The sequence below is a fragment of the Pantherophis guttatus genome, chromosome 8 (genome assembly GCF_059756535.1).
Source record: "Pantherophis guttatus breed Tessera chromosome 8, ASM5975653v1, whole genome shotgun sequence".
Classification (NCBI taxonomy): Eukaryota; Metazoa; Chordata; class Lepidosauria; order Squamata; family Colubridae; genus Pantherophis; species Pantherophis guttatus.
The window spans coordinates 59,476,023-59,491,687 of record NC_142070.1 but is presented as its reverse complement, the minus strand read 5'-3'; the positions used below and the strand labels follow the sequence as shown (position 1 = coordinate 59,491,687).

At 42.7% G+C, this 15,665-nt stretch overlaps 1 protein-coding gene and 1 long non-coding RNA gene across 4 annotated transcripts in view; one reads left to right on the top strand and one right to left on the bottom strand.

Annotated features, from left to right (window-relative positions):
- Positions 1-15,665, bottom strand: part of SLC2A9 (solute carrier family 2 member 9) — a 119,445-nt gene that overhangs the window by 12,655 nt on the left and 91,125 nt on the right. Inside the window, exons 8-10 of one of the 2 annotated variants that reach the window (XM_087875263.1) lie at positions 12,893-13,003; positions 10,285-10,386; positions 8,894-8,969 (exon numbers count right to left, since the gene is read on the bottom strand). In XM_087875263.1, the coding sequence (XP_087731389.1) occupies positions 8,894-8,969; positions 10,285-10,386; positions 12,893-13,003 (289 nt within the window). Of the gene's footprint in view, positions 1-8,893; positions 8,970-10,280; positions 10,387-12,892; positions 13,004-15,665 lie in introns of both variants that reach the window. The other variant, XM_087875264.1, reaches the window with a different exon arrangement.
- Positions 1-15,665, top strand: part of LOC132712491 (uncharacterized) — a 60,966-nt gene that overhangs the window by 12,067 nt on the left and 33,234 nt on the right. For both annotated transcript variants that reach the window (XR_015729242.1, XR_015729243.1), the window contains exon 2: positions 12,868-12,935. This is a non-coding gene — a long non-coding RNA (uncharacterized LOC132712491). The remainder of the gene's footprint in view (positions 1-12,867; positions 12,936-15,665) is intronic.

Below are 15,665 nucleotides of genomic sequence, written 5' to 3'. Positions count from 1 at the left end.
TTTCCTTATGGACTGTTTCGGTATTGTGGAGAGGAATTTAGGGAGATGGATTGGCTTCATTTAACCAAGATAAGACTTTGTTATTAATGTGCCTTTTTAAAGATATAGTGTTTTTTAAACATTTTGAAGTAAAGTATATTTTTATACAAGACTCCTCTGCTAGTTTTATTTCAGTCCCAGTGTGTTTGCTCGTGAGCTGGTTCACGGTTCGGGGACAACCCTCTACCCCATCTTGACAGTATCTGTCCTAATCTAGAAAATGGTAAAACAATACCTGTCCACCTTAGAAGGATTCAAATCACCAGGACTACATTTCTGAAGTTGCTGGCAGATTTGATTTCAGAACCACTAAACCACTAAACCATATCTTTCAAAGAACCTGGAGCCCCATGAAACTACCAGAGGATTAGAAAAGAGCTGATATGGTTCCCATTTCAAAAAAGGGGGAAATGGATCCAGGAAACTAGAGACCTATCAGTTTGACATCAATACCTGGGAAGATCAGGGAAAAAGTAACCAAGCAACAAACAAATCTGCAAACACCTAGAAGCAAGCAAAGCTAGAAGCAATGAAGACAAACCATAGGCCTGTCAAAAACAGAACATTTATTTATTTTATTATTATTTTTTTTATTTTATTTTATTTTATTTTATTTTATTTTATTTTATTTTATTATTTTATTTTATTTTATTTTATTTTATTATTTTATTTTTATTTTTATTTTTATTTTTATTTAATATAAGTCATGGTGATGGGAAGCCGTTGCTGGCTGCAGATGGTCCAACAAGTATCCTGGGCCTAAGCCATGTAGGGCTATATAGGTCATCACCAGCACCTTGAATCTCATCCAGAGGGCAACCGGTAACCAATGCAAGTCACGCAGGAGAGGTATAACATGGGAGTATCGGGACCCTCCCATCACAACCCGTGCGGCCACGTTCTGCACCAGCTGAAGTGGTCCTCAAGGGCAGCCTCAGGTAGAGAGCATTACAGTAGTCAAGACAGGAGGTGACTAGCGCATGAGTAACTGTGCGTAGAGCATCTCGGTCCAAATAGGGGCGCAACTGACGCACCAGACGAATCTGGGCATACGCCCCCCCCGGTCATGGTTGTTATAGGATCATCTAAACTCAACCGTGAATCCAGGAGGACACCCAAGTTGCGTGCCCTGTCTACGGGGGGTAAAACTTCACCCCCTATAGCCAACGATGGAACCTCTCCTTCGGATCAAGATGCCGGTACCCACAGCCACTCAGTCTTGGCAGGGTTGAGCCAAAGCCTGTTCCTCCCCATCCAGACCCGTACCGCTTCCAGGCACCGGGACATCACGTCGAGTGATTAAAGTGATTTAATCACTTTGCCAGAGAATGCAATAATATATATCTTATTGCATTCTTTGACAAAGTGATTAAATTAGTTTGACAAAGTGATTAAATTGGTGGAAAAGTGAAAAGATGTGGACATAATATACTTGGTCTTCAATAAGGCATTTGAAAAAATAGACCACAACCTATTTCTTGGTAAGACAGAAAAATGTGGGATAGTATCACCACCAAATGGATTCATAACTAGCTGACAAACTGCACTCAACTTGTGGTCCTCAATTAAATTACATTTACATGGAGGGAAGTATGCAGTAGGAAGCATGCCCAAGGTTCTGTCTTAAGCCCAGTACCCATCAACATCTTCATAAACAATTTAGATGAGGGGATAAAATGAGAAGCATCAAATTAGAAGATGACACCAAGTTAGGAGGAATAGCCTAAAGATCCAGAAAGATTTTGACAGACTTGAATACTGGGCCTTATGTAACAAAATGTGATTCAGTGGCAAGAATGGACGTTGGTCCTACCTGAACACCATTTCTAGTAGAGTTGGAAGAGAGCATCCAGAAATGCGTAGTAGCTCTATCTTATGCATGAAGACTGAGCACATGATCTTATTTGCATCTCTGGTCACTCCCTCCTTGACTGGTGATTCCCCAATTCGACGAAGGCATAGCGATGAATAGACTTGTGACCTGCAAAACAGTAGCTCCTCCCGGACTGTGGACCAGACATTAATAAGGATGGGGCTGGATGCTCTCTTCCAACTCTACTAGAAATGGCGTTCAGGTAGGACCAACGCCCATTCTCCCTAGAGCTGGAAGAGAGCATCCAGGAATGGGACAAACCAAAGCCTGCCTGTCCCCTATGAGTGGGAGCAGTCTGGTCTCAAGCCCCCTCCCCCCGACACTGTGAACTCTCTGGAGGACTCGCCTCCCAAATGCCACCTCTGCCAAGGCAAAGGAGTCTAATTTATAGTGCTGAATAAATGGAGATAGGGAGGACCAGGTAGCTGCCTGACACACTTCCTCAATAGAGGCCTGTGTCGCCCATGCCGCAGTCATGGTGGAATGCACTGTTATGTGCCTAGGTGTTGGCAGGTGTTGCACCTCATATGCCTTGGCAATACAAGCTCTAATCCAATGACCCACCATTGAAGGAGTGACCCTGTTTCCTAGTGTAGATGGTTGAAATGAGATAAATAAAGATTCCATCTTCCGGAAAGAAGCCACGCATCTGATGTAGATACGGAGGGCCCTTCTCACATCCAGCTTGTGCCATCCTTGTTCTAGGGCATGTCTCGGGTCTGGGCAGAAGTTGGGTAAAATCAATTCCTGGGCCCTATGGAACCATGAATTGACTTTAGGAATGAAAGAAGGGTCCAAACGTAAGACCACCCTGTCCGGGTGGAATATGCAGAGGTCCTGTCTCACAGAAAGAGCCGCCAGCTCTGAAATCCTTCTGTCTGATGTAATTGCGACTAGGAAGGCCATTTTAAAGGAAAGGAAATGTAGACTGGCTGACCTTAAGGGCTCAAAGGGACTCTCTGCAAGGGCCTGTAAAACCTTAGTCAGATCCCAAGTGGGATACCTGTGAACCACAGGTGGTCGCAAGTTGGAAGCATCCCTGAAGAATCTGCAAACTGTGGGATGTTTGGTAAGTGACTCTAAACTTCCACATGATAGGACAGAAGACAGTGCTGATAACAGTCTCCGGATGGTGTTGGGCATTAACCCCTTGTCCAATCCCTCCTGGAGGAACTCCAGAACTTGTGCCACTGATACCCCCAAGGGATCAGTCCCAGATCTAGAGCACCAGGCACAAAATGCCCTCCAGATGGAATTATATATCCTGTCTGTGGACTGTCATCTAGAAGCCTGAATGGTTTGAATGACTCTGAGGGAGAAATTCTCCCTCCTCAGTGACCGCTACTCAATCGCCAGGCGGTCAGTTGGAGCCACTTAGGCGCTGGATGGACCAGGTCCCCTTGGCTGAGGTAAAGCCTCTCCCGAGGTATTCTCCAGGGAGGTCTCACAGACAGGTGGACCAGGTCTACAAATCATGGTCTCCTGGGCCAATAGGGAGCTATCAAGATCATCTCCGCCTTCACCGTGAGAACCTTCCTGATGACTGCTGGAATCAAGGCCGGGGAGGCCACTGACATCTCAGGGCATCTGTTCCTGCCGTCCCCCTTGTTCTGAACCTGCTGAAAAACCTCAACAGGTGGGTGTTTTCTGGAGAAGCAAACATATCTATAACCGGCCTCCTGTAGTGGACTGTCAGCTCCTGGAACAGCGAGGGGTGTAAGCGCCACTCTGAGTGGTCCACTGTCACCCTGCTGAGACAATCTGCCTGAACATTCAGGGTCCCAGATATGTGCTCTGCCTTTATGGACTGAAGATGACTCTCTGCCCAGTGCCCCAGACAATCCGCCAATCCGCCATGAGGGGTCTGGAATGTGTCCCCCCTTGGCGATTGATGTGGGCCTTGGCTGCCACATTGTTTTTTGTTTTGTTTTTTAATTTGATTTATATGCCGCCCTTCTACGGAGACTCAGGGCAGCTTACAATGCGTTAAGCAATAGCCTTCATACTTTCGTATATTTATACAAAGTCAGCTTATTGCCCCCACAATCTGGGTCATCATTTCACCTACCTTTGAAAGGATGGAAGGCTGAGTCAACCTTGAGCCTGGTGAGATTCGAACTTACAGTAATTGCAGACAGCTGGTATTAATCACAATGCTTTTAGTCTGCTGAGCCACCAGGCCTTAACATTGTCTGTTAAGACCAACAGTGTTGTCCCACTATGGCTTCTTTGAAACTCTTGAGGGCCAGGTAAACCACCCTGAGCTCCAGCCAATTGATCCTGTGCAACAAATCTGCCTTTGTCCACCGGCCCTGCGCAATCTGTGACTGGCAGTGTGCCCCCCAGCCATAAAGGCTGGCGTCCGTCATGATGGTCAGATGGTCAGATGGTCTAGTTCAGGGGTGAGCAAATGTGGCTCTTTTACAACCTTTGGACTTCAACTCCCAGAATTCCTGAGACAGCTTGGCTGTCTCAGGAATTCTGGGAGTTGAAGTCCACTGGTTGTAAAAGAGTCACAATTGCCCATCCCTGGTCTAATTCTTTGAAGAGGCACCCTTTTGCAAGAGCCTGTGATGTCCACCACCGAAAGGACTGCAGTACCTGTAGAGGAACTCTTACCCTGTCCTGGGAATTGCTCCTGCTGGATCGTTGGTAAGGCAGGAGAAACCACTGCAGCGCCCTGGCGTGAATTCGTACCCATGGAACAATGGCAATGCACAACATCATCTTCCCCAGGAGCTGCGAAAGGTATATGAGTGGTATCGTGTCCATGGCCATGATGCAGCTTGCTAACTGTTATAAGCTGTCCTTTCTCTCCAGGGATAGAGAGACTACGCATACAGATGTATCTATAATGGCTCCCAAATGGAGAAATCTGGTGGTGGGATGAAAATGGCTCTTCTTGTTGTTTATCGAAAAGCCATGTTTTTGTAGAACCTGGATTGTGATCCGAAGATCTGCTTCTGCCTGAGGACTGAATCAGAATGTCGTCCAGGTATCATTGGACTCTGACTGGCACGGATCGAAGGCTGCTAAGGCTGCCAATATCTTTGTGAAGGCTCGTGGCGCTGAAGACAGGCCAAATGGCATTGCCTTGTATTGGTAATGCTTTTCCGCATATGAGAAACAGAGGAACTGTCTGTGAGCAGGTCTGATGGGTATATGGAGATATGCCTCTGTGAGGTCAATGGAGGTGAGGAAATCGTCCTGGCGTATGCTTCCCAGAATTGATTTGAGTGACTGCATCCTGAAGCGTTTGTACTCCAGACACATATTGAGACATTTGATATCTAAAATCGCTCTGCATCCCTCGGAGCTCTTTTGAACCAAGAACAGTATTGAGTAGAAACCCAGTCCCCGTTCCTCCTGCGGGACAGGATGAATTGCCTGGATTTCCAGCAGGTGTTGAATCGCTGAGTTCATAAGGCTTTGTTTGGCTGCATTCCTGGAGTCAGGGCAGCTGATTAAAAAACTTGGGGGGGGGGGGTGGAGAGGAATTCTAGAGCCAAACTTGAGTGTATTGTGCTGACTACCCACCTGTCTGAGGTGGTGGCCTCCCACTGATGGTAGTGGAGGCTGAGCCGACTGCCCAGATGCGTGACAGTCCTGCAGTCATTTTGAATGATGATATGGGCGATTTCCTGCTCTGTGAAAGGGCCGCTTGCTCTGAAACTGTTGGCGGCCCCGGAACTCCGATCTCTCCATCTGTCTCTCCTGTCTGCCTGAATAAGATCACTGGAACTGTTGGAATTCGCCTCCCAACTCTGGAGCACGAAAGAATTGCCTCTTAAAATAAGGAGAGTACCTCCTGTCCCCCCTCCGAAAAAGGGAGGGCATGGCTTTGCCCCTGCCCTTGGTCTCCACCAGAATGGATTCCAGAGCCTCTCCAAACAAGTCATTGCCTGTGAAAGGGGCAGAAGCCAACTTCCACTTGTTTTTATCGGGCCACCTGCCAATGTTTAAGCCATAGCAAATGACAGGCTGTTACTGAAGAGGCCAGTGATCTGGATGTGAACTTTGCCACATTCAAGATGGCATCCGCTGAAAACTCAGCTGCAGCTGAGTTATTTATATCCTGATGAATTCTCACATCTTCAGGGGGGATCCTATCCTGTAACTGGCAAAGCCAGAGCAAGGAAGCCCTATTGAAGAAGGAAGCTGATGTGGCAGCCTTAATAGCCCAGGCAGCTGCCTGGTGGGCCTTCCTCAAGGATCCTTCAGCCTTTTTGTCCTCTGCGTTCAGACAATCCATTGCCTCTGCAGGCAAGAATGCCACTGAAGTCATGACAGCCACTGGTTTGTCAACAGCTGCAGACAGATCTGAAGCTACATTGTAAAGCCATTTTTCAGCTATAGACTGAGGCATGCCCGCTCCAGGATTGGTCCACTGCCTTTGAACTACATCCAGAAATAACTTGGGTGAAGGAATCACCTCGGTTTCCACAGTAGGTTCAGAAAAGAGCAAATGACCGGAATCCCCCGGGCTCTGGGTAGATACAGAAGCCTGGTCAGGATCCAAGTTAGTGATAGCCTTGGCCTTATGTAGCAATGATTTAAATAAATCTGGCTTAAAAAGACCTGTAAAAGGCACCTGAAAGGTTCTGGAATTCCTCTTCTCAGCCGAGGAGTCTCCACTCCTTATAGAAGGAGCTAGAAGTAAGCTCACGAGGATCCAACCACTCCTCCTAAAGGATAGGTGGTGCTTGCTGATGGCGGTAAGAAGAACCCCCTTGAGAAGGGAAATTCCTCTGCTGCAAGCCTGTAGCTTTTCCCTGCGTAATAGCTTAGAAAATTATCTGTTGTAACTGTTCAGGAAACTCTGCCACAGCTTCCGCCACTGGGTGGAGCCCTGCTGCAGTGGGAGTAAATGAGGCAGCTGGCCTGGCTCTTGCAGGAGGAATAAGCTCCTCTGGCAGGGCTTGCAATAGAAAAGGCTTCAGCCCTATCCAAAACCTCTCCTAAAGTTTGATAACATGCCTCACCAGTGCTAGCTGGTGACCATTGTCTGCAAGAGGCAGTTTGCAAAGGCTCTGGATCATTAGCAGGAGCCAATGGCCTTTCTTCCTTGAGGGTGAGAAGCCGCTGCCTCTCCCATAGGAGAGCCTTCTGGATCCAGGCTTTTCTTAGCCTTACAGATCTTAGCCAGCTCTTTCTCTAATGCCTTTTGGCATCGTTCTGCGTCCTTATCCGCCATCTTGGAGCCTCTGCCACTCCTAGAAGCAGTTGCATGACTTATAGTTGTGGCTCCCCTTGCTGCAGCTCTCTGTGCAGATGGGCTCAGGCTTAGAGCCGGAAAAGCCCCAGGGGAAGCTCTCTTTCTGCCCGTATCAGGCTGCTGGCTGGTGGAGTGCACACGAGACGCCATCTTCCACCTTAAATAGAGGCAGGTGGACCCGCAATGGGTAACTGCTGCCGCAGCTCAATTCGTACTCCCTGTGCTACCACCACTTACCAGAATGCCTCAGATGCCACTGGGCAGTGACTGAGTCCCCCTTCCGCCTTCCAGGCAGGAATGCCCGGGCCTCCGCTCGCCAAGGAGCCAGATGCTATTTACCGGCCCTTACCACTAACCACGACTGGCTGGGACCTCAATTGATCAAAGCCAGCAAGGGAGACAGCTGATCGGCAGACAAAAAAGCTTCCCGATCGCTGGAGTGATCCACAATTAAAGAAACAATGTTTTGTTACGCTCAAGAGTTGGAGAATCCCAGCCAAAGGCGCAGCTCTCTCCAATACATCTCTTCTGCATGAAGACTGAGCCGAACTGGGGAATCACCAGGCAAGGAGGGAGTGACCAGAGATGCAAATAAGATCATGTGCTCAGTCTTCATGTAGAAGATAGAGCTACTACCCATTCCTAGATGCTCTCTTCCAGCTCTAGGGAGAAGAGTAAGGTTTTACACTTAGGCAAGAAAAACCAAATGTGCAGGTAGTAGTAGTACCTGGCTCAACAGCAGTAACTGTGAGAGGGATCCAGGGGTCCTAGTGGACAGTCACTTAAATATGAGTCAGCCATGTGTAGCTGATAAAAATGCCAATTCAGTTCTGGGCTGCATCAACAGAGGAATAGAATCAATATCACATTATATATTTGTACTGCTATATACTGCCACACTTGGAATACTGTATCCAGTTCTGGTCACCATGATACAAAAAAGACATTGTAACTCTAGAAAGAGTGCAGAGAACAGCAAAAAAGATGATCAAGGCACTTATAGCAACTGGCTATGTCTAGTCTAACAAAAACTAGGGGTGCCATGACAGCAATCTTCCAATATTTGAGAGCTTGTCACAAAGAAGAGGGGGACAATTTATTCTCCAAAGCAACTGAGAGCAAGACAAGAAGTAACGGATGGAAATTTAGCAAAGAGAGATCCAACCTAAAATTAAGGGGAAATTTCTTGATAGTGAGGATAATCAATCAGCATTTATCTGGAATGGTACAGAATCTCCTGCTTAAGTGGAGGGTTGGACTAGAAGACCTCAAAGATCCCTTCCAACTGTTATTCTGCATTCTGTAAAAAATGTAATAGATTTTAATTTATATATTTAGATTTATAATCATATAATATATGATTACAAGGACAATGGGTACACCATTGCAAGATCTGAAGGGCCAAGTGGGTGACCAATCATCCTAGGGAAGATCTATGTGATCACAACAAGCTGACACTTTCAAAAGTATATAATAGTCTAATCAATAAAATAACATAATATATAGCATTTGCATATAATAATGTTATACAGTATATTATTATCCTTAGATACATGTAACCTAGTAAGTATGTCTTTCTCAACTGCCACAATATATTTATTATCACCTGAAGTACATAATACTTTATACTATTACAGAGATTTTGTATTTCCTCTTTTACCCCACTCTAATCCAACTTTACAGGCCATATTATGAGCAGTTTAATTATATTAGAAAAACCATCACAACTCTCTCTGTCAGAGCATCTTTGAAAAGATGGTCATTACCTGGTCCGATGCAAAATGAGACAATGATTGCAAGAATGCAGACTATACTGAGATATCGAAGCCAGACTGCTTGATCCTGAAAAATACATGATAGCATTAAAAATGAATTATTTTTTGTAAACCTACAGTAATTTATACGGTGTTTTTATTTTATGTTTTATTGTTTGTGTTTTATTCAAATTGTAACTTTTTATTATGTTTGATTTTAACCAGAAAATCATCCAGAATAGATTTTGGGCATTTTTTTTTTAAATAGCAAATCAAATACAAAGAGATCCTCAGACTGCTTGTAGAAAGCAAGAACATTTGCAGTGATACAAAGACCACTTTGCTGATACTCTATCTTTGGAAATCTGTATGTCATCTAATACATGCTTAGAATAATAAACGCTAGTCATTAATATGTCATGGGTAGAAAATAAATTCCAGCTTTATTACTCAGATTAAAGGAACAATAACAGAAATACTCTCTACAGACTGAGACTAATCAGTGGAAGACATCCAAAAAGAGAGAGGGCAGGCCCTTGCTCTGTGTGCGGCAGCTTTCTAGTTCAATGCCATCCAAGCTCTGTCTCCTCTTGTCAAAATCAGCCAAGGTCATACCTAATCATAGTCTCTGATTACCCAGAACTAAGACTGTTGGATTGCTTAGCATTTCCATCAGAAATGGATTTGGCTGAACCCAAAGTTTTAATTCTAGTTTTCCCCCTTGTTATTCAAGACTGATGGAAGTGCTCTGACATTCAAATGTCATAAGAATATGAAAAAAAATCAATATTCACTAGCAAGAAGGACAACTCACAGCACCTCACATTTGTCAAGATCTGTACGATCAGGCCAAAGGGCTGTCTTGGGCAGACAGTTATGCAGAGCAGTCCCAGATCTTTGGAAAAGTGGAACAAACATATATGCTTCAAAGCAATTTTCACTACCTCCATAGCTGTGATCCTGAGAGTATGCTTTAATCTTTGAAAATGAGATTTTAATTAAAACTGGAAATTAGGACTGGTGAAGACATAGTTTAAAACCATGGTTTGTCATAATGGTTCTGAAACATTTCCATGTTTTTCAGTTTACTATAAATAAAACTGGGAAGGTATTATTGCAAAAAATATAATGCAGTTAGATATCAGGGGGAGCACTTCATTGTTATGCCTCAGTTTGTTACATTACAAATCCTGTAAACTACAGTAATATTTTTAATGTAAGGTTTGAACTTGCTTCTTAAATACAGTTCACAAAAGAAAATTAGTATTTGTCCATTATTCTAATTCAAGGTTGCACAGAAAAGATCTAATATTTGTTGCATATAAGAATGATTTTTAAAAAAACGTTTAAACCTGATGATTTCACGTATTTAAAAGAAAATAGATCAATTAACATTTACCGACCTGTAGACTCATACACATAGTAAGTATGATGAAGAAGCAAACCATCAAACCAAATCCCCCAATCAAAAGAGGTCTGCGCCCAACTCTTTCAATCACTAAACCCTGAAGAAAAAATATATGGTTAATTATATTACAGAATTGTGGATGGATTCATCCTAAGACCCTAGTAGAACAGAATCATCCTTAGGCAACTCATTAAATTCACAGTATTAAGCTTTTTACAAGGCAAATCAAGAGTAATTTCCATAACTGCTTAACTGCTCTTAAATCAATGTATAAACAGACTGCTTTGAATTTTGGTTTTCTAACTTTATAGGATGCTTTATGTTCTTATCTCAATGTCCTATTCTGTCCTTTTATTCCACCTTTAGCAGAATCTGACTCCTAAAGCTAGTAGGTTTATTATGCACTTGGTACAAAATTTCCAATTCAATGTATAAGAGTTCCAAAGGCTTTGTATACACTTTCATATTCCAACCTCTATTGTTCTGTAATACAGAATATATCACTAACTGCATACTGCAGAGTGGGTGGGACACCATAGGGATTAATGGCTAATAAGGTTGTGCAAAGCTTTGATTTAGAATCAATTTGATCGTATCTGTTTGAATCAAGTCTGAATAACTAGGTGACTTAGTGGCTAAGGCACTGAGCTTGTTGATTAGAAAGGTCAGCAGTTCAGCGATTTGAAATCCTAGTACAGGTCTCCTGCATGAGCAGGGGGTTGGACTGGATGACCTCCAAGATCTCTTCCAACTCTGTTACTGTTATCATTAACGTAATCAATGTGATGCATCAAATCTAACTAGGTACATTATTCAGTAAATTAATGTGCTTTTACACTTTCATGCTTCATCAAAATGAATCAAATTTGTGAATAAAACTGATCTGATTATTTGAATTCAATCCAGCAAAGCTCAGATTCAAATGTACTAAATCAGATCAAAATTCTAATTAAATCTTGGCTACTTTCACATGCTTGCAGTGCTTAAAACCAGCAAGCTTGCAACCAGCAACAGACCTGAAGCAATATCAATTACTGTATTTCTATACTCAAAAAATAAAACTATTTTTAGTTTTTTTTAAAACTATTATACATTTGTTTTTGGTTTTTTTGAACTATAATAATTTTTTTTAAAAAAAATAGATGACCTTTTAAAATTTCTTTTTGCTCCTATATACTCATGACCTCACATTCCATCTTCAACTACATTATTAAATGTATATTAATACATTATTAGAATAGCAATTAGAATAAAAATGTGTTAGTAGCAACATACACCGTAAATATATTTTGTAAGTAGATTTCAATATCTCATGGTATTCAACAATCAGAATGATAAGGGCTAGAGTTGTCAGTGGCAACCTCTCTACATGTAAAGAAGTAAGTGGCATTCTCGACATTCTACAAATCACAGTTTCATACAAAATATTATGCATATTTCTTTCTCTTAACAGCTTTAAAACAAGGGCTTCAGGCAGTTGTTTGCAAAATGTGGCTTTTTCAGTATTTTCTCTGTAACAAAAAAGTTTGTCTTTAAGAAAAGTATCCTTGAATGGTAGAGGTGAATAAGAAATCTTCAAATAGTATAGGTCAACGTTCCCCAACCTTTCTGGCTCTGCTGACCAGCAGTGATAGTGGAGGGGGGAAGGGGATGGTTTCGCATGTGTGCCCGCTACCTGCATAAATGGAGTTTCACCTGATCCCCTGCCGCTTGAGTAACCCAGTACCCAATGACCCAGTGACCCAATACTGGTCTGTGAACCGGGGGCTGGGGATTTCTGGTATAGGTAACAGTTTTATCTAACCCAAAGTTCAAGTGTAATCCTAAACATTTTTTCTTGGAAGTTCCAATATTCTTCGAAGAGCCATTCCAATTATTTTAACAAGAGATTAAAATGTACATTTCAATTGCAGCCAGGAGTTCTTACACACTTAACATTAGCTGTCTATATTTTAAACATAAATTAGTTGTCATTAATAACTTTCATCTATTTTTTTTCATTAATATATTATGGAGTACATTTCTTCATGCCACTCATGATTCCAAAAAATTAAATAAATATTGATCTATTCAAAAGAAAGAACACCTAAATTTGTAACAAAACATTAGATACAATCTCGGTTCCTTACCTGATTAACTATTTTCCCCTCAGATTTTCAAAACAAGTAAAATCATTGAGATGGTGAACTATGTCTGTTATTCACTCTAAAGTGTTGTGTATTTATTTATTTATTTACTTACTGTTTGTTTGTTTGTTTGATTGATTGATTTTTATCCTGCCTTTATTACTTTACAAGTAACTCAAGGCAGCAAACATACATAATACTCCTTCCTCCTCCTGTTTTTTTCTCACAGTGACAATCCTGTGTGGTGAGTTGGGCTGAGAGAGCGTGACTGGTCCAAAGTCACCCAGGCAGCTTTTAAGCCTAAGGCAGGATCAGAACTCACAGGCTCCTGGTTTCTAGTGAAGATTTTTATAAGATTCAGTCCTTTTATTTCCTTATTGCCAGTTCAAAACTAAGATGGAAACTGAAAAAGATTTCATTCTAAATTATATACTCCTTATACATTTCTATAGGTTTTCCAATCCACTACATACTTACTGAGAAAAGAGCAGCCAAGATCTCCACAGCTCCTGTGCTTAAGGTAACATATGGTATCATTTCAGGATTTAGGCCAGCTCCTTTGAAAATGTCATTTGTGTAGAACCAAATCTGGAATAGAAGCCAGTTACTGTGTTTCAAAAAAATAATTTGGCCCTATCAAATTCTAAGTTCTACATATATACATACATTTAATGATGGTCTGGAAATTGTCAAAATAGTTCTCCATAACCTCCAGATGCCAAGCCTATGGACATCACAATGTTGAAAACATTTGTCTCTGGGTATATTATTGAAGACAATGTGAAATATTTATCAGATTGCTTCAAAACAGCACCAAAATGAATAGAAACAATACTATTCACTCAAAGCTTGAGTTTTTGTTTTTGTTTTTGTCCATTTTCCAGTGTGAACACATTAATGTTTTCCCACCCCAAAAAAGAGAAAAAAGGATCAGAATAGAGTGGTGAATTCTCTTCTTATACATGATAAAGGACATTTTTGTGGGATGTGAGGAAAGAGTCCATTACCCTTATTTTCATTTAGCTGAACAACCAACAACCAAACAACAAAGAGAAAAAAAGGTAACGTAGGGTAAGTTGTAAGGTTTTTCTGTACCTCAGCTTTCAGCTCCTTGACGCCAGGACAAAAATTAAACTGCTTAAGAAAACCCTTTCTGGATTTCAATCAATTTCATTCATTCATTTCATTCACTTTTGCCAGTGATGGTTGGACTGCATTTGCCCTGACTGGAGCCCTGACTGGAGATCTACTTTCCCAGGGAAAGGGGACTGGGAATTTACTAGGGAAGGGAGTGGAAGGGAAGGGGAAGGAAGAAGAGAAGGGCGTCAAAAACAATTTGAAGAAAATGTTTTGGAACTGAGGGAAGCATGAGCCCAGCACCACTTTAAAGTAGCTGGTGTCTCTTTGTAGTTTTCTGCATGAACCTGAAAAAAGGCACTGCTGCTTTAAGGAATCATATTAAAAGTACAACTACTTTGAATTGCCCTGTGCTCATGGTCCCAGTTTATGAAGCAAATCTTTTGAATGGCTATTTGTTTGTTTAGGAAATTTATTTGCTGCCTATCTCATATCCAACGACTCTAGGCAGCTTACAGCATAAAACATTAAAGCAGAAAGATATTGAAATCAAGTAATAGCACACAGCAGATAAAATCATTGACAATTATAAACCATTAAAACCAGATGGGAAAGGTGGTAGCCGGATCACAAAGGGTGGGGAAGTGCGATGAGAAGTGGTGGCGCAATAGTTAGAAAGCAGTATTGCAGGCTAACTCACTGCTGACTGCCAGGAGTTCAATTCTGACTGGCTCAAGGTTGACTCAGCCTTTCATCCCTCCAAAGGTGGTAAAATGAGGACCCAGATTGTTGGGGGCAATATGCTGACTCGGTAAAACGTTTAGAGAAGGCTGTAAAGCACTATGAAGTGGTATATAAGTCTAAGTGCTATTGCTGTTAGGTTTTAATTAATCAACCACCTCCAGTATGAAGCTTCCCCATTGGGTTTCCAAGCCATCTGGCAAAGCTAAATCTTGAGGCTCTTTTGAAACCTCAGGAGAGTGGGAGCCAATCTCATCTCAGGGGGTAAGATGTTCCAGAGGGCAGGAGCCATGGTAGAGAAGGCTCTTCTACTGGAGCCCACTAGCCAACATTCCTTGGTTGATGGGATCCACAGATTCCCCCCTCTGCTGGTGTGGGTGATGCAGGCCAATCCCATCAGGGTGAGACAGTTCCTCAAGTAGCCTGGACCCATGCCATGCAGGGCTTTAAAGGTGATGACCAGCACCTTGAATTGCATCCAGAACCAGACTGGCAACCAGTGCAGCTCGCACTGGTGTACTCTGCACCAGTTGTAGCTTCTGAATGCTCTTCAAGGATAGCCCCATATAGAGCACATTGGAATAGTCCAAACATGAGATGACTAGGGCTTGAGTGACTGAGCGGAGGGACTCCTGATCTATGAAAGGCCAAAACTGCCACACAAAATGAAGACGGGCAAAGGGTCTCCTGGCTGTGACTGCCACCGGTTTTTCGAGCAGGAGTTGCAAGTCTAGTAGAACCCCCAAGTTGTAGACCAGATCTATCTGGGATAGTCCAACCAGAAATAAATTAGTCCCAGATCTTGGAGCTCCATGCACCCATAGTCACTCAGTCTTGCCAGGGTTCAGCAGAAGCCTGTTGTCCAGGCCCCCACAGCCTCCAGGCATCATGAGACGGCAGCCGTAGCATCACTGGGTAATCGGGATGGAGATATAGAGCTAAGTGGTGGTGGTGAGGGATGATCTCACCCAGTGACTTCATGTAGATGTTAAAGAGGAGAGGAGAGTGTAGAGTGAGGGCTGGACCTTTCACTCCTTATTCAAGGACCAGCCTTGAAGAAAGGAGTTGTTTCTATCCTATAACTGTAACTGAATCCTAACAGAAAGGGGTACAGATAATCCACTTCATCCAGGATCCTGTGAAGCTGCCAGACCACTACCTTTTCCACAATATTCCCTAAAAAGGGAAGATTGGAAACTGGACAGAAGTTGTCCAGGCAGATCGGATCAAGCAATGGCTTTTTGAGGAGGGGACGAAACAGGGCCTCCTTAAAAGGTCCAGGAAATGTCCCCTCCTGAAGTAATATATTAATCAATGCTTGAACCCAACTGCTAATCAGTGTCCTGGAGGCTTTCACCATCCAGGAGAGACAAGGATCTAACTGGCAGGTGTTATCACTGACAGCATCGAGGATCCTGTCCACTTCATCATG